Source organism: Theropithecus gelada, chromosome 5 (genome assembly GCF_003255815.1).
Source record: "Theropithecus gelada isolate Dixy chromosome 5, Tgel_1.0, whole genome shotgun sequence".
Lineage (NCBI taxonomy): Eukaryota > Metazoa > Chordata > Mammalia > Primates > Cercopithecidae > Theropithecus > Theropithecus gelada.
The window spans coordinates 99,545,977-99,570,096 of record NC_037672.1 but is presented as its reverse complement, the minus strand read 5'-3'; the positions used below and the strand labels follow the sequence as shown (position 1 = coordinate 99,570,096).

At 35.4% G+C, this 24,120-nt stretch overlaps 1 protein-coding gene across 1 annotated transcript in view; it reads right to left on the bottom strand.

The window, feature by feature from the left end:
* Window positions 1-5,842: 5,842 nt before the first annotated feature.
* BANK1 (B cell scaffold protein with ankyrin repeats 1) overlaps window positions 5,843-24,120 on the bottom strand; it is a 250,288-nt gene continuing 232,010 nt past the window's right edge. Inside the window, exons 11-16 of the mRNA XM_025384833.1 lie at window positions 20,036-20,214; window positions 17,246-17,309; window positions 9,316-9,345; window positions 8,225-8,280; window positions 6,890-6,954; window positions 5,843-6,632 (exon numbers count right to left, since the gene is read on the bottom strand). Of these exons, the coding sequence (XP_025240618.1) occupies window positions 6,895-6,954; window positions 8,225-8,280; window positions 9,316-9,345; window positions 17,246-17,309; window positions 20,036-20,214 (389 nt within the window). The 3' untranslated portion in view covers window positions 5,843-6,632; window positions 6,890-6,894. The remainder of the gene's footprint in view (window positions 6,633-6,889; window positions 6,955-8,224; window positions 8,281-9,315; window positions 9,346-17,245; window positions 17,310-20,035; window positions 20,215-24,120) is intronic.

Below are 24,120 nucleotides of genomic sequence, written 5' to 3'. Positions count from 1 at the left end.
CATATGGTATTTCTAGTTCTAGATCCTTAAGGAATCGCTATAGTGTTTTCCACAATGGTTGAACCAGTTTACAATCCCATCAACAGTGTAAAAGTGTTCCCATTTCTCCACATCCTCTCCAGCACCTGTTGTTTCCTGACTTTTTAATGATTGCCATTCTAACTGGTGTGAGATGGTATCTCACTGTGGTTTTGATTTGCATTTCTCTGATGGCCAGTGATGATGAGCATTTTTTCATGTGTCGGCTGTATGAATGTCTTCTTTTGAGAAATGTCTGTTCATATCCTTTGCCTACTTTTGGATGGGGTTGTTTGCTTTTTCCGTGTAAATTTGTATGAGTTCTTTGTAGGTTCTGGATAGTAGTCCTTTGTCAAACGAGTAGATTGCAAAAATTTTCTCCCATTCTGTAGGTTGCCGGTTCACTCTGATGGTAGTTTCTTTTGCTGTGCAGAAGCTCTTTAGTTTAATTAGATCCCATTTGTCAATTCTGGCTTTTGTTGCCGTTGCTTTTGGTGTTTTAGACATGAAGTCCTTGCCCATGCCTATGTCCTGAATGGTATTACCTAGGTTTTCTTCTAGGGTTTTTATGGTTTTAGGTCTAATATTTAAGTCTCTAATGCATCTTGAATTAATTTTCATATAAAGAGTAAGGAAAGGATCCAGTTTCAGCTTTCTACTTATGGCTAGCCAATTTTCCCAGCACCATTTATTAAATAGGGAATCCTTTCCTCATTTCTTGTTTTTCTCAGGTTTGTCAAAGATCCGATGGCTGTAGATGTGTGGTATTATTTCTGAGGACTCTGTTGTGTTCCATTGGTCTATATCTCTGTTTTGGTACCAGTACCATGCTGTTTTGGTTCCTGTAGCTTTGTAGTATAGTTTGAAGTCAGGTAGTGTGATGCCTCCAACTTTGTTCTTTTGACTTAGGATTGTCTTGGCAATGCAGGCTCTTTTGTGGTTCCATATGAACTTTAAAGCAGTTTTTTTTTCCAATTTGGTGAAGAAAGTCATTGGTAGCTTGATGGGGATGGCATTGAATCTATAAATTACCTTGGGCAGTATGGCCATTTTCACGATATTGATTCTTCCTACTGTTCTTCCATTTGTTTGTGTCCTCTTTTATTTCACTGAGCAGTGGTTTCTAGTTCTCCTTGAAGAGGTCCTTTACATCCCTTGTAAGTTGGATTTCTAGGTATTTTATTCTCTTTGAAGCAATTACGAATGGGATTTCATTCATGATTTGGCTCTCTGTTTGTCCTTACTGGTGTATAGGAAAGCTTGTGATTTTTGCACATTAATTTTTTATCCTGAGACTTTGCTGAAGTTGCTTATCAGCTTAATGAGATTTTGGGCTGAGGTGATGGGGTTTTCTAAATATACAATCATGTTATCTGCAAACAGGGACAATTTGACTTCTTCTCTTCCTAACTGAATACCCTTTATTTCTTTCTCTTGCCTGATTGCCCTAGCCAGAACTTCCAACACTATGTTGAATAGGAGTGGGGAGAAAGGGCATCCCTGTCTTGTGCCAGTTTTCAAAGGGAATGCTTCCAGTTTTTGCCCATTCAGTATGATATTGGCTGTGGGTTTGTCATAAATAGCTCTTACTATTTTGAGATACGTTCCATCAATATCGAATTTATTGAGAGTTTTTAGCATGAAGGGCTGTTGAATTTTGTCAAAGGCCTTTTCTGCATCTATTGAGATAATCATGTGGTTTTTGTCTTTGGTTCTGTTTATATGCTGGATTACGTTTATTGATTTGCATCTGTTGAACCAGCCTTGCATCCCAGGGATGAAACTCACTTGATCATGGTGGATAAGCTTTTTGATGTGCTGCTGGATTCAGTTTGCCAGTATTTTATTGAGGATTTTTGCATTGATGTTCATCAGGGATATTGGTCTAAAATTCTCTTTTTTGTTGTGTCTCTGCCAGGCTTTGGTATCAGGATGATGTTGGGCTCATAAAATGAGTTAGGGAGGATTCCCTCTTTTTCTATTGATTCGAATAATTTTAGAAGGATTGGTAACAGCTCCTCCTTGTACCTCCAGTAGAATTCGGCTGTGAATCCGTCTGGTCCTGGACTTTTTTTGGTTGGTAGGCTATTAATTATAGCCTCAATTTCAGAGCCTGCTATTGGTCTATTAAGGGATTCAACTTCTTTCTGGTTTAGTGTTGGGAGACTGTAAGTGTCCAGGAAATTATCCATTTCTTCTAGGTTTTCTAGTTTATTTGAAAAGAGGTGTTCATTGTATTCTCTGATGGTAGTTTGTATTTCTGTGGGGTCAGTGGTGATATCCCTTGTATCATTTTTTATTGCGTCTATTTGATTCTTCTCTCTTTTCTTCTTTATTAGTCTTGCTAGCGGTCTATCAATTTTGTTGATCTTTTCAGAAAACCAGATCCTGGATTCATTGATTTTTTGGAGAGTTTTTTGTGTCTCTATCTCCTTCAGTTCTGCTCTGACCTTAGTTATTTCTTGCCTTCTGTTAGCTTTTGAATGTGTTTGCTCCTGCTTCTCTAGTTCTTTTAATTGTAATGTTAGGGTGTCAATTTTAGATCGTTCCTGCTTTCTCTTGCGTACATTTAGTGCTATAAATTTCCCTCTACACACTGCTTTAAATGTGGCCCAGAGATTCTGGTATTTTGTGTCTTTGTTCTTATTGGTTTCAAAGAACATCTTTCTTTCTGCCTTCATTTCGTTATGTACCCAGTAGTCATTCAGGAGCAGGTTGTTCAGTTTCCATGTAGTTGAGTGGTTTTGATTGATTTTCTTAGTGTTGAGTTCTAGTTTGATTGCACTGTGGTCTGAGAGGCAGTTTGTTATAATTTCTGCTCTTGTACATTTGCTGAGGAGTGCTTTACTTCCAACTATGTGGTCAATTTTGGAATAAGTGCAATGTGGTGTTGAGAAGAATGTATATTCTGTTGATTTGGGGTGGAGAGTTCTGTAGATGTCTATTAGGTCTGCTTGGTGCAGAGTTGAGTTCAATTCCTGGATATCCTTGTTAAGTTTCTGTCTTGTTGATCTGTGTAATGTTGACAGTGGGGTGTTGAAATTTCCCATTATTATTGTATGGGAGTCTATGTCTCTTTGTAAGTCTCTAAGGACTTGCTTTATGAATCTGGGTGCTCCTGTATTGGGCGCATATATATTTAGGATAGTTAGCTCTTCCTGATGAATTAATCCCTTTACCATTATGTAATGGCCTTCTTTGTCTCTTTTGATATTTGACTTTGTTTACCTACTTAAGCCTCAGCAATGGCGGGCGCCCCTCCCCTAGCCTTGCTGCCACCTTGCAGTTAGATCTCAGACTGCTGTGGTAGCAATGAGGGAGGCTCTGTGGGCATGGGACCCTCTGGGCCAGGTGTGGGATATAATATCCTGGTGTGCCATTTGCTAAGACCCTTGGTAAAGCACAGTATTAGGGTGGGAGTTACCCGATTTTCCAGGTGTTGTGTGTCTCAGTTTCCCTTGGCTAGGAAAAGGGACTCCTTTCCCCCTTGTGCTTCGCAGGTGAGGTGATGTCTCGCCCTGCTTCAGCTCTCACTGTTCAGGTTGCACCAGCTGACCAGCACTGATTGTCCGGCACTCCCCAGTGAGATGAACCTGGTACCTCAGTTGAAAATGCAGAAATCACCCGTCTTCTGTGTCACTCGCACTGGGAGCTGGAGGCTGGAGCTGTTCCTATTCGGCCATTTTGCTCCCGACTCCGAGGATTATTTCTTGCAAACTATCTTCCTTGACCATTTACGCTGAGCCAAAGTTCTAAGAACTTACATCACATTTAAGTAGAGTGATCAGGCATCTCTGTTTATGCCTGAGGCAGTTCCAGTTTATGCCTGGTTTTTCATTGTAATCATTAATAGTACTCCATTTTATGATCCAAAGTGTCCTCCTTGGATGATAAATTAATTACATGTCCTCCCTACCTTTAACACTCAAACAATTTGTACCAATGTTGGTATTATTACTCCCATTTTATCAATGATAAAATAGGGCTCAGGATATGGAAAAACTCTTTGTTCACACAGCTAGTGCATAGCTGAGACAAGATTCAAACTAGCTTGGTTTTACTTCAAAGTTCATGCTCTTGAATGTAGTAGTACACTGCTCATTTAAACACATAATGTCACTAAATACCCACAAAATTATGTAAGGAACATTATCATCTGCATTGTGAAGATGAGAATATTGATGAAATGATACACTATCATTTATAAATTTGAGGTCTAAGGTATTGAGAATCTTACCTTTTGCGTTCTTTTATGTGGTTGCCCTATTTTTAAGATTGAACTCCACAAAATAAGCAGGCTAACAAGTATAGCTGGCAGGTATAGCTACAGAGAGGGCTGTGAATAGGGGCTCATATCAGCTTTGTGCTAATCAGCTGGGATTCACTAAATTAGGCTTATGATGCAGAGCTCTCTTCTAAATATTTATCCTTTAGAAAAGCAGTATGAAGTGAAAATTCAGGTAAGTCCCAGTTATTAAAATCAGACACCCTGAGCATTAGAGAAAACAAGAAGGAACTCAGATGAGCAAATACTTTGTGCACAAATAGAATATAATGACTCAGATTACAAGGCCATTGTCACGAAAAAATACTGAGAATAGTCTCATTTTCTAAAAATTAGAGGTTCCATTGGCAGAATACTTGTAATGTTGATTCATGAAAATATATTAGACTCATCCATTTTTTGAATACTGTTTTTAGTGATCCATTTAAGCTTAAGCCATATGCACTTCAGAATAATGACATTTACTTATTCTATCATAGGGGTTTCTACCTTCAGAAAATTCTGTATAAAGTTAACTGATTTTATTTTAGCAACATAGCTTTAAGGATGAGTCCCATTTTACTTTATAGTCTAAATCAAGGTTTCCCAGTCTCAAAACTCTTGACAGTTTGGACTGGATAACTCTTTTTCTTGCATATTATAGGATGTTTATCAGCATTCCTGGTCTATACATACTAGATGCCAGAAGCACCTCTTCCTCAGTCATGAAAATAATAAATGTCTCCAGATATTGCCAAATGTCCGGAGCAGCCTAATTATCTCACTTAAGAATCTACCAGTTTAAATGCTTCCTCTTTGTTTTCCTAGAAAATTGACTAGGTAGAAAATAAGCAAGTTAATATTCAAAATAAAACTCTTTTGATAACATTCAATACCAGTTCAAACTTCTCTAGAACTCAGAGTGCTGGTAAATTTAATAACCTAAGGAAGGGGATGGCTCTTGGCTTAAGTTAGGAGTAATGGCTTGGGAATATATTTAATTTGAAGAAGGGATGATGAAAAAGATAAGATATACAAACTCTGAAAATTCAGTTCAAAATCTTCAGAAGATTTTACATTTGGGCCTTTCCTTTCTGGCAGTGGCTATGGCTCTTTTAGAAATGCTCCAAATCTCCAAGGAAATGTCTTATTTCTTTTTCTTATCTTTGGATGGGACAGCCCACAGAAATGGAGGCTTAGTGGGTGAAAGGACATACCAGTTCTTGAAAGGTTGGATGTAAAACTATGGACTGAATTTCCAAATATCATAATTAAAAGCACTTTTTTTGTTAGGGATTAATCAAGCTACTATATTATTTTTTAAAACTTGTGCTTATTTTGAGAATGTTAACAGTCATAAGAAACCCATGACAAGTGTTTCGTAACATGGCTTTAAATATATATTCATGTCACTGTTTAGAAGCTAGAAAAAAATCAATTGTGTTTACTATATGAGCCCTATACAGTGATATTAATCAAGTTTATTTATTTTAAACAATTTTTGGTAGACTTCCCCCTTTAAACCAGTAAGCAGAAAAATTTATTGGCCAATATTCCACCTGATCTTAGCCAAAAGGTCGAGAAGTGATTTTATTGGCTAATTCTCATAAATTTACTTTAAAAACTCAGACATAGCTTTAAACATTCAATTTACTTGTGGCATTTGTACATGAAAATTATAGTATGATAAAATTGCATTGTATTCTAAGCCAGTAAATTGTTTCTAAGAAATAGGTTGATAAAATTGCAAGTCTTAATACAAAGGTAGGTTGTGAAAATGTATATTAATTTGAGATAAGAAAAGTTTTCAAATAATCATGTTTTCAGGGTTACATGTAAATAGACACTAAGTAAGACAAGTTTCTGCAAACATGATGTCAGAACTCTGAATGTGAGAAATTCAGAAAATGAACCAGCTACTTAAAAAGTAAAAATGTGCTCAGTAAATTTGCATTTTCATGGTTATTCTAAGGAAAGGAGGAATAATCTGTTGAGGTTAGTGCCCTCAAGCAGACCCCATAACTTTGCCACACAGCATTTAACTTCTCTGTGCTGTTTTCTTTTAATTTTCAAAATGGAAATTAGCTGCTTCAGTGGTGAAGCGCATTGTAAAATGCAAGAATTTTCACAAAATGCAATTAGTCTATGGTATTGTGTTTTAATATTAATATACCCATATGAAGCAGGTATAAGGCCAATAAATTCTGCCAATAACAAATTCTGAAACCTGAAGGTTTGTTTCTGCTTTCATAGTATGGATTTGCTCTAAAGAGAGCAGGCAATCCAAATGCAAGCTTGCTTCACCCTGAAAGCAAAATGTCCGTAGATTCTTGAGTTTCATTATAATAACCTGGAAATGAGATAATAGGAAATGTATTAGTGAATAATAGCTCATCAATTTAAATTGCTTAGTTGGCATTAAATCACCCCTATACATAAATCTTTCTACAGAGCAATAACCTTTAGCTTGAAAAATACATGTTAATCCTTTCAGGAAAAAGACAATGAAATATTTAAAGAATTCTGTTTTTTAGACAAATGATTCCTTTAAGTCCCTAACAACGCTGCTTTAGGTTTTCTAAAAAATATACATAGCTAATATTTTACCTTCTTCAATGATCTTTCTTGCAACAGAAACCAAATTCCTTTTCAACTTGGGGCTGAGCAGGAAGCTGAAAAAAAAAAAAGATACACAGCTAGCATTTCTCAATTTGTCTCTATTTTAAGGTTGAACAAAGAAATATGACAAAGTTATAGTTGCCTTTCACAGCCATGGAAAAACAGCTTTGCAGAGACAACTGGCAAGACAATCTTCCATTTTAAAAGGAAACAGAATCATTGTAAATTTCAACTGCGCCCAAGTCCTTGAATTCAAATTTTCTTTCCATTTTGAAGGAGAACAGTTTAAGCATTGGGAATGTGTATTCTTTTCATCTCATTCAAAATCTTCTCTCCAAAATATATGCCATGTTTGTGTAGTTCTTCAGCTCTTATAGAAGAATCTTTGGTTCATATTTTCATGAGCTCTAAGGCCATAGTGCACCCCACAATTTTGCTACATTCGAATGAGTTTAATGAGTCTATAGTATATATATTATATAGTGTATACATATATACACATACACACAGCTTGGTGGTGGGCTACAGAAGAATACGGAATGCAAACACTTCAATTAGTTTTTAAGGGTGAATGATTTTATGATTACTTATGACTTATTTGAAATATACAAGGAGCTTAAAGGGTTCTTAAACTTTGGAAAATTAAAATTCATTATAAGAACTTAGCAAAGACTCTAATAATTTAGGATTTTAGCAAGAAATCCAGCTGCTACATGACCCTTGGTAGCAGTGCAAGTGTGTTACATCATGTATGCAGATAATTGGAATAACGTTATTTTTATGAAGAAAAACTGTAGTCAGGACATTATCAGTGTTGTCTTGAATTGGTCTTGGTTTTCCGTTGCTGCTGTCTTTGCTTAGTGTCATCATTAGCTTCTCATTAGCAGTTTATTTTCAGTTAACTCTAGGATGTGAAGTAATGCATATTTAAATCAATAATATTTTGGGGCTATATTTTCCCTACTAACGTCCTAGTGTTTAAGGACTATATACATTGTGATTCAAACACAGTAGACTCACTATATTTCTATTGTTAAAACACGTGTATTGATAATTCCTCTAAGATGTTTTTGGTCTGTACATGTTGAATTTAGCCACACTTTAGCCTCAGTGGCTTTTTCCTTTGAGTTCCCTCTTTGTTTTTTTCCAAATAATTTCCTTAAATTACTGCTCATAGATTTTGTATACAAAGGCACAGCTGACCTATTTTGTTCATATTTGTTAGAATGTTTAAAAGCACAGACAGGATAGAAGGCTCTCGTGTTCTTTTTTAACCAAGTTATTTCTTTGCATTTTATAGAAATCAAAATAAATACAACCTACCTTATTGCTGAAGGGTATGTTATGAAACATATTTTCATTGTGGACAGTTTCTTTACCTAGAAATACAAACTTAGTTATTACCTCTTTCTTCATTCACAAATTCGATGATTCATTTATTCAGTACTTCTTAAAAATGATTTCTACAAAGGTAGGATATGGGTGAAAAGAAGAATTACTAGAAAGATAAAAGGGGGATATTGAAAATGCACCCTTGGCATGTGCTGTTAATTTATCCTGCCCATGTGGATTGACTTGGGTAGGATACTGAGGACCCCCAGGAGTCACTTGAGTTTAGAAACAATCTTTCCAACACCTCCACTTGATTACTCCTTCCTTTTCTTTTCCACGTTCACCAGGATTGGCCAATTACAAAACACACTTCCATGAAAACCTGTGCCTTCTACTCCCTGTTCTCCTAGACTACTGCTCCTCCTGACTTTATCACTGGTATTCCATTTCTCATCCCAGCCACAGGGCTCAGTTCTATGTCTTTTTCATTCTCACAGTCAGTGCTTTGGTCCAGGCTGTGGACAGTTGCTTCTAGAATATTCAACAGCTCCCTAGCTGACCTCTAGCTCCTCCTTCCTCTCCCAGTATTCAGCACACAATCCCCCCATCACATGGAAATGAATGGAAATGAGTTACTCTCTCAAGTGTTTCTCAAATTTCATTTGCTTTATCAATAACTCCCAAGTATCAAGCATGAGATTCCATTTACATATATCATTATCAGTCTTTATAGCAATTCCCCATGGTACGATGCTTATCTACATTTTGCATATGAGAAAACCGAGGCCCACAGAGCTTAAGTGACTTGCCATAGGTCACAATTAGTAAGTTAGGAACAGCAGGATCAATCAAGAATTCCAAACTCACGGTCCTTTTATTATGTTATGATGCCTTCAGTGTTTCTATTTTATAGTCGCTTCACGTTTATTTTGGATGTCAAGTCTTTTTGCATATAAATACAAAATCTATGTGTATTTTTACACTGACTTGCCTAGTCACATTAGGTTTACATTAATATTGAAATTGATTTACTCTGTACTTTGTTTTAGTCTTCGATCCTTCAATAAATACCAAGCACTTACCAACTGGATGGTGCACAATGGTGAGTTTATCTAGAAGACAAAAAAAAAAAAAAAGCATGTTCTACTGAGTTTTTTCAATATTTATCTTAAATTCTTTCTCGCTTCTTTTTTCATTGTTGGACTACTTCTTGTCTTTGAGGTCGCCATGAAATCTCACAGTCTGATCTAAAAATACCAACCCCAAATTTCTCTACCTCCAGCCACTGTGAGTGAAACCATGCCTTTTATTACTTTTGTCCTTTTCTCTCCCAACCTTTGTCTCAAGGTATTATGATTTTAGATATGTTTGATATTAACAAAAGCTTGCTGCCCTGCCTTGATATTCCCCTAGCTTGAGCTACTTCATTCTTTTTTAAAATCAACTTTATTCAGGAATAATTACATACAATTCAACTATTTATAAGGAAAGAGGTTGATGATTTTTGAGAAATATATGTGGCCATGTACTCACCAACTTAATTAGGATAGAGACCATTTTTAGCTCCATAATTTATTCCCTAATTCCCCCTTATGTCAATCTTCACTCAAATATTACTCATGGCAACCCCGATCTGATTTTGTTGCACTAGGTAGCTAGCCAGGCATGAGTGAGGCAGGAGAGGGCTCCACATCACCCACCAGGAATGTCAGGCGACCATCAGGTGATGGTTCGGCAGTTATCATACTGCCTTTCTAAAAATGATAATTGGCAGCCTGTGCCAGGGAGAGGCAATTTGCTGATGGTCCAGAGTTGTCTCACTAAAGTGGGGAGGCAATTTGCTGATGGTCCAGAGTTGTCTCACTAAAGTCCAGAGTTGTCTCATCACAGATGCCAGGCAGAGGCAATTTCCCAATCAGATAAAAACACTTGAAATTGGTAATTAACTTCCAATAAATTCTCAGGAATTAGGTGAGTGAGCTCCAGCATGCACATTAAGAGACAAAACGGTGGAGTATGACCTTCCAGGGGCATTACACTGGAAAAGAAAAGAAAGCCTCAGGTGGGGATGAATACAACTTTCTGAACACACTGCGCATGCTCACCTCCCACGTGTAAGGAGGACACCGTGCATGTGGGCAGCTCAATCTTAGGGAAGAATGAAGGGAAATGTGTGCAAGACGCTGGAAGTTGGCCAGCATATAAAGTCTTAGGATCAAGGTTAAACAGGGAACTTGACCTCCACAGTGCCTGCTTTGGTCTGTTTCAAGTGTACTTTTCTTTCCTTCCTCCTCTAAAGCTTTTTAATAAACTTCCACTCCTGCTCTGAAACTTGCCTCAGTCTCTTTTTCTGCCTTATGCCCCTCTGTCAAACTCTTTCTTCTGAGGAGACAAGAATTGAGGTTGCTGCAGACCTGTATGGATTTGCTGCTGGTAACCTGGATATTCACCACCCCTAACAATTTCTACTTCTATAATTTTGTCTAGATTAGTTTTATCTAGAATTCCAGATAGATGGAATACCACAGCATGTAGTATTCCTTTGTGTCTGATTCCCTTGTGTCTGATCCATCCTTTTTGTCTGTTATCTTTCACTCAGTATGTGTAATGTTTGTGAGATTCATTTATATTATTGTTACAATAGTAAGTATTCCTTTTTATTGCTAAATAGTATTCCACAGTATAAATGTATCACAGTATAATCATGTATTCTTCTATTGGACATTTGCATATGTTGTAATAACCCCATTTAATTGTTTCCAGTTTGGATATTATGAATGAAACTGCCATGAACTTTTGTGAACAAGTCTTTGTGTGAACACAGGCATTTATTTGTTTCGGGAAAAAACCTGGAATGGAATGACTAGATCATATGGTAAGTGCATATTTGACTTTTCCACAGTTATCACTGCACTTTATATTCCCATAAGCAATGCATACAATGCATATCCAGTTCCACATCCTAACTGACAGTCTTCTGAAATGGTAATTCATTATACTTTTTGTGTATTGGTATATCATTGTAGTTGAATTTGTTTTTGCTAATGGTTAATGATATTTAGCATCTTTTCACATGCTTATGGGCCATTTGTTTTCATAAACTAAGACATGGGTACTAGATGTGCTCTTTGGTGCTGGGCTGTCACTGCCTCTAGATCCTCTTAGCTGAAAGAGTTAAAGAAATATACATACTTGTACACACAACCATATTTCTATATCTATCTCTCTGTAATTATTTGTTATACTTTTACTTCCAATTCCAGTGCAATACCATAACAGTCATTCTAGCCCTTCTTCTTTCCTTAATTATAACTGATTTCTCAGACAATAAAAAACCTGGCTCTCATTATCCATAATACATTTTTTTTTGCCTATATTCCATTTTGCCTCCTATCTCTGCCTTGTCTTCATTTACTGAATATGCAAAATATTAACAAAGTTCTAAAAGTGAGAATTGTACAAAGAGGTATACTCAGAGGAGTGTGGAATTTTATTTTTTGAGTCAATTTTGGCAATTTTTTTTTCAAGTAATTTGTCCTTTTTGGTCTAAGTTGTTAAATGTTTTGGCAGAAAGTTAATTATATATTTTCTTAGTATCTTTTTTTTTTTTTTTGAGATGGAGTCTTGCTCTGCCAACCAGGCTGGAGTGCAGTGGAGCAATCTTGGCTCACTGCAACCTCTGCCTCGTAGGTCCAAGCGATTCTCTGGCCTCAGCCTCTGGAGTAGCTGGGATTACAGGTGCATGCCACCGTGCCTTGCTAATTTTTTGTATTTTTAGTAGAGACAGGGTTTCATCATGTTGGCCAGGCTGGTCTTGAACTCTTGACCTCAGATGATCCACCTGTCTCGGCCTCCCAAAGTGCTGGGATCACAAGCGTGAGCCACTGTACCCGGACAGAGCCACCACACCAGGCCCTTAGTATCTTTTTAATGTCTGTAGGATCTGTTGTAGTAACCCAATTTAATTCCTAATTTAGGTATCTTGTTGTCTTTTTTTTTTCCTTGATCATTCTTCCCATGGGCTTATCAAATTTATTTATGTTTTTAAACAACTCGCTTTTGATTTTATTTTCTCTTTGTTTATCTCTTTCCTTTTTTACTGATTTCTGATCTTAATTATTTCTCTCTTCTTACCTCTTTTTGAAGGTTTGCTTTTCATTTTCTATTTTTCTAAAGTGGAAACTTAAATCATTGACTTCAAGCTTTTTGTTATTTTCTAGTATAATACTTATAGTAATACATTTCCCTTTAGTTAACTGTTAACTACATACTTGTTTTACCTGCATTCTACAAATTTTGATATGTTTTTTTCATTACTATTCAGGTTGAAATACTTTCTTATGATTTCTTATTTGACCCTCATATTATTTTGAATGTTATATTTAATTCCTAAATATATTGGGAGATGTTCTAGATATATAATTCCTAACTGATTTCTAATTTACTTCTGTTGTGGTAAGAGAATATAAGATTCTAAAAGACTGAAATCTTTTAGAGAATATACTCTGAAGATTTCAGTCTTTAGAAGTTTACTGAAACTTTTTTGATCATCTAGCCTATGTTTCATCTTGGTGAACCTCCATGTATACCTTTAATAAATATGTATTCTGACTTAAAAAATTTTTTTGTAAATGTCAATTGGGTCAAGTTAGCTGATAATGTTGTTTAGGTCTTCTGTATCTTTACTGATTTTTGTCTATTTGTTCTATTAATTAGTGAGAAAGAAGTGAAAACATCTCCGAGTACTGTCAGATTTTGCTTCAGGAGTTTTAGTAAAATTCAAATATATAATATAAAATTACTTTATATTATGCAGATATTTAGAATTGCTCTATCTTTCTAGTGAACTGCCTTTTTATCTGTATGTAATATCCTTGTTTATCTTTTGTAATACTCTCTATTTTGAAATTTATCTTATGTTGATATATCCATGCCAGCTTTCTTATGCTTATGATTATTACTATTGTCATAGTAACCTTTTACCATACTTTACTTTCAAATTATCTGTGTTTTATATCTAAAATACATGTCTTTTAGACAGCATAATATTGGATATTGCTTTCGTTTCCAGTCTGAAAATGTCTGCTTTTAAAAGGAAGCAATTAATTCAGTCACCTTTAATATAATTATGGTACGGCTTAGTTAAATACTACCATCTTGTTCTTGGTTCTTCACTTACCCATTTTGTTTATAGTCCTCTTTTTCTACTTTCTTGCTTTATTTTTGGTGAATCAAACAGTTTTTTAAAATAATCTATTTTATTTCCTCTATGAGTTTCCTAAGTATACTTCTTATCTATTTTTTAAACTGATTTCTTTCTATTTTTAAAATAAAATATGCATCTTTAACTTAGATTTTGAGACAGTAGTATACCCCTTAGTACTTCATGCCTTATAGTTGATACATCATACTTCTTACTTTACCCTCTCCACTTCCTACTTTATAACTGAATCTTTACACTTCACCACATAACAATTTTGGAAACACATAATTCTATTTATCTGCCTCCATTGTCCTTTGCATGATTGTTTTCATATTTCCTTCTCCATATTATAGAACTTCTAACTTAAGTTTTATTATTTTTGCTTTAAACAGTTGTCTTTGAAGTAATTGATGAGAAAAAGGAAAACGTAATATTTTATATCTACCTCCTTTCTATAATTTTCAGTATTCTTTTTCCCACAGATTCCCTCGGTGAGAATCTGAGTTTGTTTGTTAACATTCCTTCACCTTGTATGATATTTTTAAGCATTTATTCTACTGTAATTTTGCTGTGAATTATCTCATTTCATTTATCTTAAATGTCTTTATTTTATCACATTTTTGAGGTATATTTCCTCTGGATTTAGAATTCTAAGTGGTCATTTTTTAGGACTTTAAAGATGTTATTGTCTTGTCGTCAATCCTCTTTTGCTTCTGATAATAAATTATTGAATTTTTTTTCCTTTATATGTAACGTGTGTTTTCTCTGGCTGCTTTCAAGAATTTCTTTTTACCTTGGCTTAAAGTAGCTTGAAAATAAATCGCCTAGAAGTCCTTCTTTTAACAATTATGCTAATTTTATTTTTTAAAAGTTTTTTCAACAACATGCAAGTGGTTTGCATTAAATTTGGCAAGGTTTTGGTCATCATTTTTTAAACAATGTTTTGCCTCTTTTCACTCTTTTCTCCTTATGGGTTCTAATTATATGCATTTTAGAATGCATTATATTGTCCTAAATGTTGCTGGGACTCTGTTCATTTTTGAAGTCTTTTTAATCTCTCTAAAAATCAAATTGGATAATTTCTATTGGTCTGTCTTAATTTTGTTTACTAACTCTTAATTTGTTATCTCCAATTTGATAATAAGTTCATCTGATTAATTTTTATTTATTTTATTGTATTTTTACTTTCTATACTTTCTACTTGGTTCTTATATAGTTTCATTTTTTTTTCTGCTGAGATTCTCTATTTATTCCCTCCTTAAAACCACATTTTTCACTAATTCAGTGTTTATAAGAGGTGCTTTAGAGTCTGTTTGCTAAGATCAACAACATCCAACATCTCAGGTTCCGTCTATACTTTCTTTTTCTTCATTAAGATGACAGCTTCCTGTTTTTTTGTATGTCTTCTTTTTTTAATTGAATACTGGACGTTATAGATAATGTGTTGTATATTCTGGCTTCTAGAATATTCTGATGACAGTATGTTCTCGTTTTAGTAGGCAGCTCAATTACTGGCAAGAACTTGTATAGACTTAATTTTATTCGTTTTCACTGTGGGCTTTTTGTGCCCGAGGTGTTTTCTTTTTAAGGCCCTGAGTTTGTAGATTCAGTCAGCCTACAAACTCTGTCTCCAGTATAGATCTTGTTGGGGCTTGGTTTGAGATTTTGTTAGGGCATGTCCAGAGTAGATCTTACTCTAAATCCTGGTCCTTACTCATTGCACCTTTTGGGTGTCACAGCAGAATGTCAGGTATTTTAAAGAGGTGTTAAGATCTCCCTAATTTGACAGTGCCAGAACTTAAAAATTCCCAGGCTGGCTTTTCCTCAACTCTGCTCAACCTTTAGTGTCTCTCTTTTGCTCTCAATACCGCAGAAGTTGCTGTCTTGCATGCCTTGACTGTCTTGCTTTGCACAGGTACAGCTCATCTCTCAGCCACAGACTTGTGGAGTGCTTCCCATGGACCTCTTAGGCTACCTCTCTACACAGTCACCTGCTCGCAATGACCCACCACACACATTCTAGTAGCTTCAGCTGCCCTGAACTAGGATCTCTGCCTTCTCAGTTCAACAGAACTTCTTTGCTTTGCTCAGAGTGTAGTCAGGAAATAGTCCTCTGGCAGAGAACTGGGCCATAATAAGAGGCACCTCATGAGTACTGCTTGTCTCTAGAATTATTCATAGTCTTTGGCTACCTATTGTTTGCCTCCTAATATCACTTGCTTCATATATTTGCCCAGTAATAGTGTCTTGTGCAATAGAAAGATTTGTGTAGTATTATTTATTCCAGTGTGACTGAAAGGAGAACTAATTGATTCATAATTAAGGCACCGATAATTAAGAGCATTGATTTTGAATTAAACAGAAATGGCTTCTCACTTCTTATGTGTGTCCTCTAACTTTTTAGTTTATCAGGGCCTCAGTTTCCTTATTTGTAAATCGGAAATTTGCCCACCTCATAAAGTTATTGTAAGAAACAATAATGTATAGGAGATAATAAATGTTAGCTTTTTAATGCTCCTTGGTAAAATTATTTATATGATTTGTAATTTTATAAATTGTTAAAATTTTAATCTTATCCATATTAGAATGGAGGTGTCTGTCACCTATAAGATGGCCCTGTCTTTATGACCTTAATTATTTTAGAAAGTATATTTGTGTTTTACAAACATTTTAAGGTGCTTAAAGAATTCTCTCTAGAAAAATACATAACTGTATAATATGAAGAGAAATGAATTTCAACATGAAGGACTAGCTAAAAGCTATGCAATATTAATGAAAATGGAAGAGATGGAAGCTTTCACACTCTTTTAGTGGCTGCTAGTTTTTAATTATCTGTGCAGGGGTAGAGTCTTGGGGAAACAGTGGTCAGATAGTGATAACATAATTTATTTTTAATTTTTGAATGTGTTGTTTATTTTAGCAAAATTTTACCATTTTAATAATGTTTGGCTTAATATAGAGTATCCCCTCCCCTAACCTCCACTGCCAGAGCAACTTTCAATTATTAGAAATTTAAAAATGATACACATGTTGACAATTGTGAGAACTCACTGTATTAATATTTTAACTTATTCAAAAGCATGTCTCTTTAATCATTTGATTTCTTTCTTTTTTTTTTTTTTTGAGATTGAGTCTTGCTCTGTCACTCAGGTTGGAGTGTAATGGTGTGATCTTGGCTCACTGCGACCTCTGTGCCTTCTGGGGGGTTCAAGCAATTCTCCTGCCTCAGCATCCCGAGTAGTTGGGATTACAGGCATGCACTGCCATGGCTGACTAATTTTTATATTTTTAGTAGAGACAGGGTTTCACCATTTGGCCAGGCTGGTCTTGAACTCCTATCCTCAAGTGATCCACCCACCTCGGCCTCCCAAAGTGCTGGGATTACAGGTGTGAGCCACCACACCCAGCCTTGATTTCTTATATAATGGATTATTAAAAAATTGAGTAGGGTTGTCCTATTTGCAACTTACATAGACATCAAAAGAAAGAGAGTAACAAGCATTTATTACATTTATAGCATATAAAATACTTATAGTCTCTGGTTCATTATGAACTTTCATTATGAACCAGAGAATATGATAAGTATTTTTTATGTTAACTCACACAAGCACCCTCAGATGCATATATAATTATAGATGTGTATTTTCCAGACAAGGAATTTCACTACCAGAGATTAAGACCCTCTCTAGGTTAGACAGCTGGGAATTGTTGAGGTTTCGATGTGAACTCAGGCCCATTCATCTCCATAGTCCCTGAATTTTCAACTTAATCACTCTATTATTTTTGAGCAGCAGGCAAATCTTACTTACTATAGACATTTTCTTCTTCTGGCCTTTTTCCAATAATGCAATCTCGTAGTTGTCGTAACTTCTCCTTAATGTAGAAACAACCAGGACATAGTTATGATTTTCAAATTTTTATGGATCAAGATGAAAACATCAACTACTATTAGCAATACCAATGCCGCTACTTGATATTATTTGCTACTCACGATGTCTCAATTGCCATCTTTGATACTTTCCATATGTTACCTTACTTAATTCTCACAGCTTAATGAAGTGGATGTAAAATGTCGTCATTCCATTTTGTAGATATGGAAACTGAGGTACAGAGAGGTATAGTAACTTTCTCAAATCATAATTATAGGTAGTAGAGTCAAGATCGGATCCTAGAGTGCAATTCTTTGGGAAGCTGTTTTCCCAACCCAATGCTTGTGGGGTCTATATTTGCTATTTGGTGTCCAAAAGCAGAAGGGTTACACAGTGATGGTTTGCTGCTGCCTGAGTCCATCTCCAGCCCCTGTATGGCACATTCCTTCCCAGTGTTCTAATTCTAAAGATCAGAGACTTAAAAGCAGATGAACATAACAGGATTCTTCTTCTTAGCACATCTGTGATCTTTCTTTAATTCCAAATATTGAACATTATCTTTTTAAGCAAAATGTAAAACAAGCTAACATTTAATAATCTTGTTTTAGAACAGAACTTGAGAGTAGCACTCTTTCCTTAGGATTTTCCTGGAAACTTAGAAACCACTTTTCCTATTTAGTTGTTTCCATTGCCTTACAGATCTCTCCTACCAGTGGTGCCAAACTCTTCTTCAGGCACTCCGTGACTGTGAGTAGGAGTGAGGAGAGTGAAGGGCAAGGTTTTCCCTTCTCCACCATTTCATCTTCAATGCCGGGGATTCAACATGATTCTTAGTTATTCTGGAAACCAGTTTCCACTATTAACTCCATGTTTGTGCCATTTTCTTTCTTAGTTTCCTAGGATAATTCCTTCATCAGTGATAATATGATTTCAGTTACCTCTGATAACTTCATTTATATTCATAGGATACACACAAATACTTTTGCAAGCTGCAAGAAAAATATTGAAAAGTACATAGGAATGCCTATTTGTTTGCATGTGTGTGTGTTGAATAAACAGGAGGAATATTCATCTTTTTGTTGTTTGGATTTTGGCCAAGTCCCTTATGTTAAGGACTGACTGATTCCTCTGACAGAATTCAGACCAAGTCATTAAACTTTGTTGCTTATGGAAAGTAATCTTAGTATCTTTCAGCCTTTATTTTAAAAAATATATATTTTTAAAATAAACATGAACAATATTCATTGTCCCACTATCACCTTATTATTAGGTGAGTCAGATCAATCTCTAAGTAGTGAGTATGAAGCACCTTAAATTCTTCCTAAAACAAGATGAAGTATAAATATACAATAAATATAAAAATAAGAATAACCAGAGTTTAATGAAACAACTAGTGAAATATTTCCAAAATGATATTTAAGGTGGATAACTCTAAATGGAAAACGTTATTATTTAAGAGTGTCAGGAGGATGAAATACAATTGACTTAATTCAACAAAATCTATACAATCTAACATGGCTAGGAATGTGATTTGTAGGTCTGCACCTAAACACATGTGTATTGGTGATGACATTGACATGATTGAGAAGCAATATTGTGATTCTAATCATGAACAACGAAGACTTGCAGAACTCTACAATCAGTATTCTTTAGCATTTATTTGGCAAAATAATTGCCTTTGCTTAGTGTCACAAAATCTGGATGAGGTTCAGCCAAACCCACAACCATAACTGCCCTTAGAGACAGCTGGTTCCTAACAAGGCACGATCTCAGATGCACTGGGAAAGTCCCCTGGCCTATATACTGTATTGTTTGAAATTTCTCTATTTTGATTCTTTTTTATTGTTTAAAAATGTTTTCCTAAGCAATGTCTTTTAAATAAAAATTATCTCTTGGGAAAGTTACAATATTAAGCTATTATCAATTATTTATACTTTGGCCTAAATTTGCTTATTAAATGTGTTTAATCAAACAGCTATCTAGAACTGAGTTTTGAAGGCATGGGATTTCCTTGATAAGAAGAAAAAATTGTTAAAATATTTTTGGAGTGAAAAGGGATGGAATATGGGACTATGACTGTGTTATCTCTCACTGAATGTGTGGTATATTTTGTTTTCATGCTCATCTCAGAACCATGTCCTCCAATCCCATCTCAGGAGGTAAATCATATTTACAGAAGACAAGCTTATTTGAACTTAATATTCTTGGTATTTCTCTACAAATTGTGACTGACACACACACATACATATGTATTACATACATATGTAAATGTGTGTGTATGTGTACATATATATAAATAAAAGTTTAAGGAGAAAGAAGATACAACTTATTGCATTTTATTTAGGACTGTTGCTTAGTGTGATTTTAATCATTGTCTCATTCCTTTCCTTTTAAGCCTGGCATACATAATACACTCTTCAGTGTAAAGATGCTTTAACTTAATTTCAGCAACGAGATTCAAAAAACACTCGCTATACTAAAGACAGGTATTATAAGCTGATTAGGTATTAGCTTTGGTATACTGGGTTAGAGGATTGACTTCATCAATGGCTGGTGAACATAATATCTGGATATTTTCAAACATTTAATTGATTTCTTGAAGTATTTTTCTTAGTGACTAGTTAAAAATAAAAGAACAGTTACCTGCATTCCTTGTGAAAGTTAAACAGTAACAAACTAGGGGCTCCACAAGTTATGGAATGTCCCAGAAAACACTGGGGCCAATATTACCTGCTGAATCATTTCCAGGCCACTTTTCCCCATCTGCCAGTGTTTAAATTTCTCCAGAGCTTCATCCATAGACATTTTCCCATTCTTGACTTTCTCTTGCAGGAGGATGAGTTCTTCCTGACCATCAGTTAGACAGCCCCTGAGAGTAGAAGAGGCTGGACTGTCTATCCGAGCTCTGTCTAAAATACAAAGGGAGGGTGCATTAATAGAAACTCCAGGTGTAGACAACTAGGAACAAAAGCACTCTACAAATAAGTCATTGGAGTAGCTTCTTCTTAACTCTCTATGAGCAGCTAAAGAATAAACCAGTATATTTTTAATGAGTTTATTTCTAAGGATGGAGGTGCCTGGAACCTAGTCTTAAGGGTTACAAAAATGTGTCTCATTACTGAGAAACAGAAAGGGACAAGGAGAGAAAGAACAGTAGCAAAAGTTATATACTTTGCTATTTGAGGGCAGTGCCAATTTTGTCTTCTTTTTCTGAGGATTATCAGAGATCATGTGCACAAAATACTTAGCATAGTGCTTGCCACACAGTAAGCTGAATAAATGTTAACATTAATATTAACAATAAATATCTTTAGAATAAACAGTCTTCCGAACTTTGGGAAAAGAGATGTCAACCAACATCCAAATGTCACAAAAGGCTTCACATCATTTGAAAAGTTATTTCTGAAAGATTTAAAATAAATGATCAGTTATTTTGTAGTGAGATGCTTCCTTTTCTAAAGAGTTTATTTTGGAGCATGCCATGTATTATTTGCTCAGCACAAAAGGAATAGTAGATGGCCTAGCTTGAGGCACAGTGGTAGCAAATTGGCAGACTGTGGGTGAATTCAGTGTTTCCCTTGTCCACCATGGTGTTTAAAGTCATAAATGGGCCTGCATGACTTTAAGGATGCTATGTGCTCTCTAGGTTACTGCAATCCTTGCCACACCTTAGAGTTACTGGATGACAACACACGTCTGCTACCTGCCTACCTGCTGGAACTCATTTGAGTTTGTACCTTCTCATTTACATATTTCCATTAAGTGCAACATACTTTTTGTATTATTTCAGGAGGGGTAGGTAACATGTCTTAATATACTATCAAATCTAAACATGCCCACAGAGTCTGAAAGGAGAGAATAGCCAGTCCTGCCTAACTGTATACCAGTGAGCTGTCCTTGGAGGGATCTGCCCATTTCTGGGAGTGCTTCTTCAAGAAAGAAACAGATGAATTTGACTATCCAGACAATATTAACAAGGATTTGGGAAATGAGGAGGACATTCAAATTCTATAGTAATAATAATTTGTTGATATAATTAGGATTGGTTGTTCTGGAAAAGAGGTTTCAAGTATTTGATAGCAAATGTTATATGTTTAAAGAGGACTTGAGCCTTGGGGTTGTTCTGGAATGACCTCTAATGTTTCTCTCAGTTTCGAGAAGGACTATAATAGTGAATTTTGAAACACGGACACACAGACAGTTTCTTTCCAAAAAAGATTCACGTGCACATCAAATTTCTCTATGGTCAATAATTCTGATTCCCACATGTGCTTTCTTTCTTTCCTTCCCTCTCCTCTCCTCTCCTCTCCTCTCCTCTCTCTCCCCCTCCCTCCTTCCTCCTTGCTTCCTTTCTTTTCTTTCTCTTTCTTTCTTTTCTTCCTTCCTTCCTTCCTTCCTTCCTTCCTTCCTTCCTTCCTTCCTTCCTTCCTTCCTTTCTTTCTTTCTTTCTTTCTTTCTTTCTTTCTTTCTTTCTTTCTTTCTTTCTTTCTTTCTTTCTTTCTTTCTTTCTCTTTCTCTCTCTTTCTCTTTCTTTCTTTCTTTCTCTTTCTTTCTTTCTTTCTTTCTTTCTTTCTTTCTCTCTCTCTCTCTCTCTCTCTCTCTCTCTTCCCCCCCTTTTCTTTTCTTTTCCTCTTTCTTTCTTTTCCTTTTTTTTTTTTTTGGTAACTTTTTCCCTTCTCACCATTTCCATTCAACACAGGGGCTTTCTTGACTTGTCTTTTCTTGTCTTTTCTCTTCAGAACCTATTCCCCCAGAACTAAGATGTCAACAGATACTATACTCCAAATCTTCCTCTAAGGATGATGGAGCATGAAATCCCAGAGGAACTGGAGAAGCACAAGTTAGCCAGAGCGCTAACTTGTTCAGCAGCAAAAAGCACAGATAACAATTGAGATCTTGCTTCTTATACTGTTTGCTTTTTATAGGCCTCCACACTAAAATGCAGTTCATGAAATGCAGTTAGCAGTAGAATTCTATGTGCCATCCCTGCCAGAGGAGAGAGGTTGAGCATCACCATTTAACAGCTATGCCATTTAATTATCACCTCACTTCTGTCATCCTTTTGCCTAAGTATGAATCCATTTTTATCTCAAGTAACCCAGGCAGCTGGATTTTCTGCTGTTCTGGAAGTTAGCTCAAGAAAAGTTTTCCCAGAAAACCGTACCAGTTTTAGTTTTGCTATATGTACAAGTTTAACTTAACAAATACTAACTCCTTTTAATAATATTTATTTCAATTACCCTTTCTTTTTTTCTCAATCTAGCTATTAAAATATAAGTAAGATGACTTTTTTGGGGGGTATGGTGTTCAGTTGTATGATTGTGCAGAAAGAACAAAAGAACAAGCTAGGAGCAGCAGAGGTCTTAGATATTGTTTTGAGAGTGAGTTGTTTACAACGAACCTAATTTTACATAAATCTGCTTTTACCTTTTTTTAAGAGTAAAGAGATTAAAGCATTTGTTTTGATAAATTAGGATTAGGCATGACAAGTTACAAAGAAAAATGATTTAGGCATCTCACTACCTTTTATTCTAAGGGTATACAAGTCAAACCAAAACATGCAACCTGTAATTTTTGGTAGAGTTTATAAGATTACTTTATTGCATTTAGATAACAATTTGATGAGGAAAAGGAGGTGATGAAAGGTTTTCCGTCTTCCTAATTTTGTATTTTTTTTTGGTTTACCTTCAGAAGAATTAGTATGAATTTAATTTTCAGTAAAAAACATTTGTCAGACAGCTAACTGTATATATGGTAGACTCCTGTCTCTTAGTGTAAAAGCTTCAAGGTAAACTACAGTTTTTAAAAGTTAATTCCTTTTAAATAAATTTCTTTTTACGAGTATTTCCATTTGATCAAATATTGGTCATATAAACATCAACCAACCCATTGTAGTCAGTATATAAATATACAGATTAGGTACGAATGTAAATTGGGATTTTCATTAAAATTATTTACTAGGTGACTGGCTGAAAGGACTTTGTTGAAAATTTGAAAGAAAACAACTTGATTGTCCAACAAAAAGTAATTTAAAATAGAAAATATTTACTTAATAAAAATATGTAGTCATTAAAAAAATAAAGATTGTGGCAACATAGAAAGTGTTTATTATATTATAACAAGTTCAAAAGCAGGATACAAACATACACACATTAAAAATTTTAAGTGTCAGAGTTAAAATATACATATACATAATAAAGCATGAAAAGAAAATTTAAAAGATAATATACGTTGTTCTATTGTGATGCCATATTACATATGTAATTATTTTCTTATGATCTCCAACTTTCTATAATAATATCATATTGCTTTTACAATATAAAAAATTTCTGCCACTTTATTAATAGGCTTTCCCACGGAATGCATACCATTTCAATCCATGCCAGATATACCATGCTGTAAGTACCATGTCATACTATAAATATCATGTGATGTCACACCATACTGTACCATCATACCAAATTAGTTTGTGGCACTTGGAAAGAACTTCTCATAATAGGACTTAAATAAATAGGATCCAGGTGCAGTGGCTGACACCTGTAATCCCAGCACTTTGGGAGGCCGAGGCAGGTGGATTGGTTGAGCCTAAGTGTTCCAGACCAGCCTGGGTAACACGGAGAGATCCCATCTCTATAAAAACCAGCCTGTAGTCCCAGCTACTTGGGAGGCTGAGGTGGGAGGATTGCTTGAGTCTGAAAGATCAAGGCTGTAGTGAGCTGAGATTGCCACTGCCTTCCAGCCTGGGTGACACAGCAGACCCTGGCTTAAGAAAAAAGAAAAAGAGAGAGAGAGAAAGAGAGAGAAAAAGAGAGAGA